The sequence below is a fragment of the Styela clava genome, chromosome 4 (genome assembly GCF_964204865.1).
Source record: "Styela clava chromosome 4, kaStyClav1.hap1.2, whole genome shotgun sequence".
Classification (NCBI taxonomy): Eukaryota; Metazoa; Chordata; class Ascidiacea; order Stolidobranchia; family Styelidae; genus Styela; species Styela clava.
This window is the reverse complement of record NC_135253.1, coordinates 23887975-23897464: the sequence shown is the minus strand read 5'-3', so window position 1 is coordinate 23897464 and position 9490 is coordinate 23887975. Positions and strand designations below refer to the sequence as shown.

Sequence of the window (9490 nt, the reverse complement as noted above, 5' to 3'; positions counted from 1 at the left end):
TTATTATGTTTATTTATGTACATACTGTGCAAATTAGGGTAAATAGAATAATTATGTTTTATTGCTTATAATGCTTGATTTTATTGAGTGATTCAAGTCATAGTGATAGACAGCGTTGATTTATGCTTGTCAAAGTTTGGTCGAATGAAACATCACAGAAATATGTTAGTGTTAATGTGCATCATTCTAGAATCACATAGAAATAGTAATCTTTACTCTTGTTACAGCTCCTTTATATGGTCAATGAACACAAAGGTATAGGGCAGCATATGTGACTGTGAAGACAGTGGTTACAGCGGTTTTCTGTTAAAATCAGTGGGAATTTAATGAAAGTATGGGATATAAAGTTGATTACTACTCACTTATTACACATCACATCATGTATAAGTCGGGAGCATTAGAAATATGTCCCATTAACATGATTAAATTCTGTCAAACAAACTTTCTCTACTTTCATTTTCCAAGTTGTCTTTATTTTGTGATAAAACTGAATTATTGCATCATTAGTATTTATTTGGCCTTCTTCTTAGTAAGAACTAGATTATTGCATCATAGTGGTTTTCGGAGAGTTTCAATAGCCATTGGATTGGAAGGCTCCAAGTAGGTTTGAGTTTGACGGGAAGGTTACCAACTTTCAATGCTGAAGGTTGCTTTCCTGTGGTATAGGGTGGGAATGAGTAGCTCGTAGCGACAATACATTGCAGAATTATACTTGCGTTAGTTTGCAACAAGATACTCTGACCTATTAAAATAGTTGTTACGAATGTGTTTCTGATAAAAATGGCTCGAAGGTGTGGCGCATCGTGCTAAGCGGTAGGAATACGCTCGCCACCGCATCTCTGATTACCCTTCGTAGGATCGCAGGTCCGAATCTCATGCGGGGATGATCATGTGCGCGAGGATTGCTGGAGGACTGTAGGGTGGTTCACGTAACCGCTGGTCGGTTACGGCTTCCTCCCAATACCAAGTTCATGCTTCCGAAAACAAATAACTGGCTAACTAATCCCATACCCGACCTGGACTGGTAACCGGACGAGAGGCCGTAGTTCGCCATACGATTAAGCTGTCTTATTTCCTTTCCACTGGGATGAATATGTAAATCCAATCCTATGCTGCAAAACAAGTGCTGAAGCCACCAGGACTCGCAGAGAATATTGATCTTTATTGTTGCTATAGAATCCTTGTGTCATGGTAAATCCTATTTCAAAGATTTTGTCTCTGTGGTGGTTAGACTAGTACTAGTCGCCTGTTTCTCTGAGATAACTTGATTCTTAGAAAAATTTGATTTGAGCCAAACTCTGACACTAATTGTCACGGCCCTTCTCTCGTGGTTTCCATAAAAAGCACAATCATTCAAGCAGTTACCTATTGCTTCTGTATTCAAAATTGTCCCGAATAAGAAAATACTAAATATTAAACTAACTACAGAACAAAATAACACCAATTATATATTATATTCTAAATAAGAGTCCGTTGTTTTAAATACGTGTACTTAGATTTTTCCCAAAGTCAACTTCATTGATGCTTGGGGCCAACAAGGAATATAGTTTCACTGTAAATATGAGCCAACCAATAAGCCAACAGGTGTCCATAGAAACTCGATTCAATTTCTCTATTAAAACTAAATTTAATTGAAAATTGATTAAAAAAAGGCAAAAATAAACATTTCATCTAAATAGGGATGAACAGATCAGGACAATCAATTAAAACAGGATGAACTCCACTTCCATACTCTGACTCAACAGTCTGGTTTAGGCAATAAGAAAATTACTAAATAGGCAACAGCAGGAAAGACAGAAAACAAATTTTTTTCTTCAAAATTTGAGATAATAACCTGAATCAATTCCTATCAACACTCGTGTGTTTTATATTAAAATTACAAAAATAAACATTTAACCTAGACACAAAGAAAATAGACCGGAAAATTACCAGCAGGACTATCATGGAAGAGTACAAATAACACAAATTTGGGCGCTCCAGAAGAGGGTGTACCATGTATTCATTTGGCTAACACAGACATGCCCTGAACTCGTAATAGAACTAGAATAAAAAAAATCGGAATAAAATTATCTCCAACTCCAACATGGGTACACATACTATGGGAGTACCAAAAATTGAGAACAAATTCTCATTGACACTCTGGTATTTTCAAATAAAGTAACAAAATAAACATACAGAAATAAACCAGAAAATGAATGGTGGGACTATTAAGTTCAAAAATAACGCATGTTTGTATTCAAAACTAATTAAATTTCTTTATTAATACTATCTTATTAATCTTGATTGGTAATAAAATAATCTTTCTAATTGAAAAATGAACATTTCATTGTTCAATTACGCTGCAGATGGAGCTGGCAAGCCATCAATAGGTGGAATCGTTTCAGCTTTTTTGCTCATTTCTTTGCTATTTCCTTCCTGAGATTCAGCTGTTTCTTTAGCGCTTTCAGTAGATTTAACTTCAGTGTTGCTTTGTTGTGCAAGTTCTTGTGTTTGGTTATTCAAATTTTCATTTTGTTTTGCTGGAGTGTCCTCCTTCTTTGGGCCTGGTGAACATAACAACAGTTCATAAATAAGTGAGCAATGCTCAAATTTAAGGACACGTAGGTCAAATGTTAAAGCTGTTTTCCTATAGATGGAAAAGAAATGGCAGAATTTGGAGTAACATATCGACTCCTGTAAGACTTTTTGAATAAAATTTAAATAACTGAAAGTAGTCTTCTATCAATTTCTCCCAATACTGAGAATATAAAATTGATTGGCTCATAGTTGCAGAGAGAAGCGATTTTTTTCACATCAAGAATTATACGAATGGATCCATAATATGCTGTGTTTTCATTGAGGTTGCGAATCATAGCTTTTGAGCCCAGGTTGAGTCTCAGTAAAGGACTGATTGACTCTAGCCAAGTCCAAAAATTAGCAGCGCTTGTTAGAGTCTGAGAGATGAGTCATTGACTTGAAGTGCTTTGTTTCGAGGATTCAAATTGACAAAAGAGAAATGCTCCATGGTGATTTGATAAGAGTTTTTGAAATAGCAATAGAAATCTAGTGAGGTATGATTTGAAACGTCAAATAATGTATTGAAATAATTTATTAGCAATAAGCTAACTTGAGCCACCCTGCAACCCTACCTTTTTAACAAAATGGTTCTTACTTTTCTCTCCTTTTTGGTCGTTTTTCTTTGAGCTTGAAGTCTCCACATTCCGTGTAATAGGCACCGTTGCGCACCGATGTAACAGTTTCTTATTCCATGGAGTGACAACAACTTTCCCAGAATCCGTTTGTAGAATTTCATCCCAAACAAAGCTACCATGGAGCTAAAAGATGGAAAAGGACATTTGTGCATGGTCAAAAACCCTAGCCCTAAAGCAGTGGCTCCCAATCTTTTATTTTCAAGCGGCACAAATTTTTTATGAAATCATGTGACCCAGAAATATAATCTAATTCAGAGAACATACTTGTCACAGGTCATATAACTTGTTATTTTGTTGTAAGCAGCATTTTTTTTTGCAATACCCCCAACGACTGTGAAGCCAGGGCCTTGTATAAATAAATTTGGACTGTACAGTGATATGAACTACTTTCGGAATCATTTTAACAATGTTTTCCAGCTAATACCATACAATTCTCTGCTCTAAAAGGATTAATAACAGGTGACTCGTGAGGATTTTCAGGCCATCCATCTACGCGTCGTGACCCACAGATTGGAAACATTTATCCTTTTAATGTCAAGCAGTATTGAAATTTTACATCTCCCTCCATATATAATGTTATTTACAAGGTCACAAATGCCAGACTTCAGAAATATTTGGGGGCTCCCGAAGTATGCGAACCAAGATGGCGGACATCGGAATGTAATATGTGTACTAGGTTAGGGTTAGGCCATAATTTTACGTATAAATACTACGGGAGGCTCTTGGCTAGTCTTCGAACTGATAATAGGACTAAAATAAGGAAAATTGGAAAAAAATGATCGCCTACCCTAACCTGTTACCCATGTTACGTTCCGATGTCCGCCATCTTGGTTCGCATACTTCGGGAGCACCAATATTTGAGTCAAATAAAAGAATGTAATCAACAAGCTACTCCTACCTTTCCTCTGATTGGTTCATTTCTGTCCAATCTTGAATTGTAGTCATGGCGATATGATATTTTTTCGAGCAAGACATCTCCTGGATCTTCTTTGGTTTTTGGAGTATTCACTGGCACTAGACAGAAAAGGAAATGCTTCTGAAAACAAATAACTGGCTAACTAATCCCATTACCCGACATGGACTGGTAACCGGACGAGAGGCCGTAGACGCCGTGTTATTGTCTTTTTTCTCCCCCGAGATAAATATCATAATCAAGGTCTACTCACATATTCCTTTTGATGGGATTGTAAATGGATTGCTACTGTGCCGTGTGTTACCTCGTACCGGAGCTGAATGCTGGTAATCAGATCTAGAAATTGAACACAGAATAATAATGGTGTATGAGTATGTAATCTATATACAATCGTTTTCTACAAAAACGTACATCTAGACTCGAATTAGTTACTGAATCAATAAGTTTCCCTTATCAGACCTTGTTTTGCAATCAAATGAGAGTTTATAGCTTGGCCGCCATTTAGCAAGAGTCAGGGACACGCTTGTCAAGGCACCTCTCAATGGCCTAAGCGAGCTCGAATCTCGTTGGGAGATATTTATGTGCGAGAGGATTGCCATTGTAGGATGGCACACATAACTGCTGCTTCATTACGCACCATTAATTATTACCATGTCTAAAGAATAAATAACAAACTATTCTTATATCCAACATGGACAGGTGACTGGACAAGAAACCTTGGTTCAATATATAATTATCCAGAGAAGGGCCAGGTTTTTGGACCAGGAGCCAGAAATTTTGCCCATCTAGACTGGCGCGCCATGTAAGTGTGACGCAAAAAGTTACATCTTATGAACAATATTCACAGTGTTACAAAAGCAAAAGAGGAAAACAATAGGCCTCCTGCCAAAGCTAAAGTTATTCATAATCTCCACAAATTCCTTGAGCTATTTTTCAGCTAAAACATCAAAATTTAGTTTTAGTTCAATTGTGGCAGCATCAGGCGGGCCATATTGAATTACCCAACAGGCCGTAATTTGCCCATGTCAGTAATTATCTATTTCTCTCTTCTAGGATAAATATGTAAACCCTATCCATTCTCTTATATCAGTTCATGTCATACCTTTGCACTGTATTCATTGTTCTGGCAGGTACTTTCAATGGTTCATCGCTAGTCCTTGATGGCCACCAGGAGTCTTGCTCTAAGTCCGTACTTTCCGTAGCCATTACACAGATTGGTTCATTGAGCAACCTTAAATAAATTTGGAAGAAAATGGAAGAAACAACATAAAAACTCGAGTTGGACAATTTTAATCGATTTTATGGAGTCTGTCGTAACTAGGGCTGGGAATTTCAGGGAAAACACTTTAACTGTTAACTGGGCAGAATTAACCGGTTAACTGCCGCGTGACAATTGACGTGATAATTTATAATTTCAGCTTGTTACATCACAATGCTTATAAAGCAATTTCGCGTGTTCTTATCCCGGCATCGCTTATTAAAATTATTCACAAATCGAGATAGTTTCATTATTTCTCTGCTGCAAGAGATAGGCAGCGTGGTTCGGGCGTGTGGAAGTATTTTAGAAAACCTGATTCCGTTGTTAAACGTCATTTATTTATGTGACGATCCTCGAGAGAAGTTATGAGCATCCACTATATTGCCAAGAGATACTGACACTATAAAGCGGCGGTTCTCAACTGGGGGCCCTTGGCTCCCAAAGGGGGGCCACAGAGCAGTTGAAGGGGGGCCACAACGTTAGGTGCAAAACTAATTTCAGTTTCCCTTTACAAGAAAACTCACCATTCATTTCAGTTTAATTGCTTGATAAGGTAATTTCACAGGGTGTTACACTTTGTTGAGCATAAATTGTTCGAACATAATGGAATTTGAAATTTACCGATCGAAATAACTCTATAAATTCCACTGGAATGATGAACAGGGGGGCCATGATTGCTAAAAGCTTCAAAAAGGGGGCCATGAGCGATAAAAGGTTGTTAAACACTGCTATAAGGATTGTGTATTAGAAAATAACAAGCGGTGTAAGAAACTAGGAAAATAAATTGCATTACCTGGCATTATGCCTTAAAAATCTGCTATGCCATGGATGTGGGCAATTTCTTCTTTCAGGTTCTCGTGGATGTGGTGGGGGAGGGGGATTTTTTCTTTCAATATGTAGTTTATTCATCCGGGAATCCCCTAATGAATCATCACCAACTTCTCGATCAAATATCCGATAAGAGTCGGGGCTGGAAAAGAAAGATCAATTGATAAAAATTTAACACATTTAAAGTTTGTTCAAAGTTTGATTTCGCTGAATCAAACGCATAGATCAGTGGTTCCAACCTTTTTACTTTTGCCGCACAAAATTTTGTTGGCCCGTTAATTTTCTCATGTAATAGAAAAACTGCAAGAAAAACAAATCTTTCCGCAATTATATATACGTCCCCTATATTATTAAAATGTAAATAACCCCTCAGTAGCAAAAAGCATCATCATTGATTGCTACTACAATCAAAATTAATTAATTAATCAATCAATAACTCTTGACAAATTGTAATAGCTTTGTGGTCGACCTAAAAATGTTTTTGTGGCCTAGCAGTAGGACGTGGCCCACTGGTATAGATTGTGGGACAACTCACACAAGACAGCATTGCATTCCAATACAGTCTATTGAGAGAAGAAGGTCAGCCAACATTCCAAATGTGCATGCAGTCTTACTTCACGGCGGTGTGGCTCAACGAGCTAAGCGTTAGGAATACGCTCGCCACCGCACCTTTAATTACTCTGCGTGGGTTCGCAGGTTCGAATCCCATGCAGGGATGGTTATGTGCGAGAGGATTGCTGCATTCCTCGCCGTCTTTGGGTGGTTCACGTAACCGCTGGTCGGTTACGGTTTCCTCCACCACCAAGTCCATGCTTCCGAAAACAAACAATATGACTAATCCCATACCCGACTTGGAATGGTAACCAGACGAGAGGCCGTGGTTCGCCATATAGATAAGCCGTCTTATCAGCTTTCCTCTCCCCCGGGATAAATATGTAAATCCTATCCTATCCCAATTCTTTCTTACAAAAAGTACATTTCTACAAAAATGATCCCTGCTGGGTTAGTCCAAATTTAGGGTGTCGCTGCTCTACAACCAGTGATAATTTTTTGGAGTTTGCCTATACCCTGGAATCATTTTTTAATTTTCTTCTACATCATATATATACGTTACGTATTTTCAGCATTGATTGAAAAATAAATTACTGACTACTAAATTCTTAATTATCGAGATGACTAATCGTACCAAAGTTCAATAATTTCATACAGATAAACTCACTTGTAATGCTCTGGAACTTGCTTTTTACGAGCCATGTAAATCTCCATTGTTTGATACATGGCTCTCGCTGTGGTTAATCACTCCCAAATCTAATGTTTGAATATAATCATTTGTTGATTTTATCTATCTCTAATAACCACGTAGATAAGTAAACAATCACTCATTTATTTGTCAGCACGATATAAATGCATCATGAACTAACACACCGTGCTGAGCTTTGGGAATACGCTCACCACCGCATCTTCGAATATCCTGTGTGGCCTGGCAGGTTCGAGTCCCATGTGAGGATCATTATGTGCAAGAGGATTGCTGGACTCCTCCTCGTCGTAGCATGGTTCATGTCACCGCTGGCAACTATATGATTGGCCCGTTTAATCAGCCTTATTCTACTCGGAATAAATATGTATATCCTATCCTTAAAAACATTACAAATAAGAAATATGAAAAACCCAAGTCTGAAAATTGTGGTGGAGCAGCTTTGTGGGAAGATTGTTGCTACCAGCGTACGGTACTTGCTATTCCTACATTTCATAGCTGGAATAGTAACCAAACAATGGATTTAACAGTCACTTTCTTCACCCCCACCTGACCAAATAAGCTCATATTTATACAAATCTTTTCTGGAAGTACTCGAGATTGGGGATTCACCGCGTTCCGGTAACTATGGAAACCACTTCATCCACTAAGAGTGCGCGTGAGCAGTAAGCAGATTTTTGATTTGAATAAAAAGCTTCGTTTTAAAAAATTTCATTCTGAAAAATTAAGATAAAATTAGGCATATAAACCAATTTTTGTTTGAATATTAATACAAAGCGACCACCGGCAAAATCATTGGTTGTTGTCTTTTGAGTAAATTGGCGCGACGGTGTGGCTCAACGGGCTAAGCGTTAGGAATACGCTCGCCACCGCACCTCTAATTACTCTGCGTGGGTTCGCAGGTTCGAATCCCATGCAGGGATGGTTATGTGCGAGAGGATTGCTGGACTCCTCGCCGTCGTTGGGTGGTTCACGTAACCGCTGGTCGGTTACGGCTTCCTCCACCACCAAGTCCACGCTTCCGAGAACAAACAATACAGTAAAAAACTAATCCCATACCCGACTTGGAATGGTAACCGGACGAGAGGCCGTGGTTCGCCATATGGATAAGCCGTCTTATCGGCTTTCCTCTCCCCCGGGATAAATATGTAAATCCTATCCTATCCTTATTCTCGCGAGTACCGTATTTCGCTTCGGAGAAACACACTTTTATTTTATTTGACAGCAGCGTAGCTCTGCATGAAAAAAATTGTTAAAATATTCTATTGTAATTTTAAAAGAATATACAAAACTTTGATATTATTTCAATTTTTTTTTAAAATGTGTATAGCATGTGCTGCAGGCTGCGCTCCAACGGACCCGACCCTTGACTCCCAAAAATTCTTCCTACACTGCACCATTGCAAAATTTTCGGGGCCTATTTTAAGAGTGGTTCCGCGAGTTGGCCCCTGTAAAATGAGGTATTTGTTTCAAAACTTCATTATGATCCATTGCGTACAATAATCTGTTTTTTTAGAAATACCGGTAAGGAATTTTATCACAGCTATTTCATACTGAGCCCGACTTATGGCGATCTGTAATGCACTAGATCACAATGTACAAACACAAAACAATGTGTAAATTGAACTACTTCTATAAAAATCATCAATATTTTTTTATACTGTTTTTCATTGTTTTCATTATAGTCTAACTCTCTAAAAATTATCGATATTATTTAATATTGTTTTTTCATTGTTTGTGGAAATAAATCTCTCTCTTTCTCTCTACCAATTCTCCATTAGGCCTACTGCGATTAAATTGAAACTTCTAAAAAGACATAGTGATCATTGAATTATATGTTAATTTCCAAAACACGACTGAAAACTGACGAATATAGTTCAAAAACGCGAAAACGAGGTAATGTTCACAACCACGCCTGAAAATCTGTCTAAGTGAGGAGAGTGTCTGAGCGGATGCGAAAAGGGGGCATTGTTACGTCACTTTTTTGGATCTTGCTGATTGGCCAATGACACGAAGTAAACAAGAAAGTTTGTGCTCGTGGAAAA

The 9490-nt window shown here is 38.0% G+C and overlaps 1 protein-coding gene across 1 annotated transcript; it reads right to left on the bottom strand.

Moving 5' to 3' along the window:
• Positions 1 to 1352: 1352 nt before the first annotated feature.
• Positions 1353 to 7578, bottom strand: LOC120326236 (uncharacterized). The gene is made up of 7 exons (XM_039392494.2): positions 7410 to 7578; positions 6156 to 6332; positions 5207 to 5335; positions 4358 to 4440; positions 4090 to 4205; positions 3152 to 3314; positions 1353 to 2543 (listed from the first exon to the last, which is right to left on the bottom strand). Exons 1-7 carry the CDS (start codon positions 7466 to 7468, stop codon positions 2335 to 2337), a joined length of 936 nt encoding a protein of 311 aa, XP_039248428.2. The 5' UTR covers positions 7469 to 7578; the 3' UTR covers positions 1353 to 2334.
• Between the last annotated feature and the right edge of the window lie 1912 nt (positions 7579 to 9490).

Coding starts and splice junctions, on each gene's coding strand:
- LOC120326236 (XM_039392494.2), bottom strand. CDS start 7,468: ATGTATCAAACAATGGAGATTTACATGGCTCGTAAAAAGCAAGTTCCA. Junction 5,336..6,155: donor TTTTTAAGGCATAATGCCAG/GTAATGCAATTT, acceptor AATTTATTTAAG/GTTGCTCAATGAACCAATCT. Junction 3,315..4,089: donor ATGAACCAATCAGAGGAAAG/GTAGGAGTAGCT, acceptor TCCATCTTTTAG/CTCCATGGTAGCTTTGTTTG.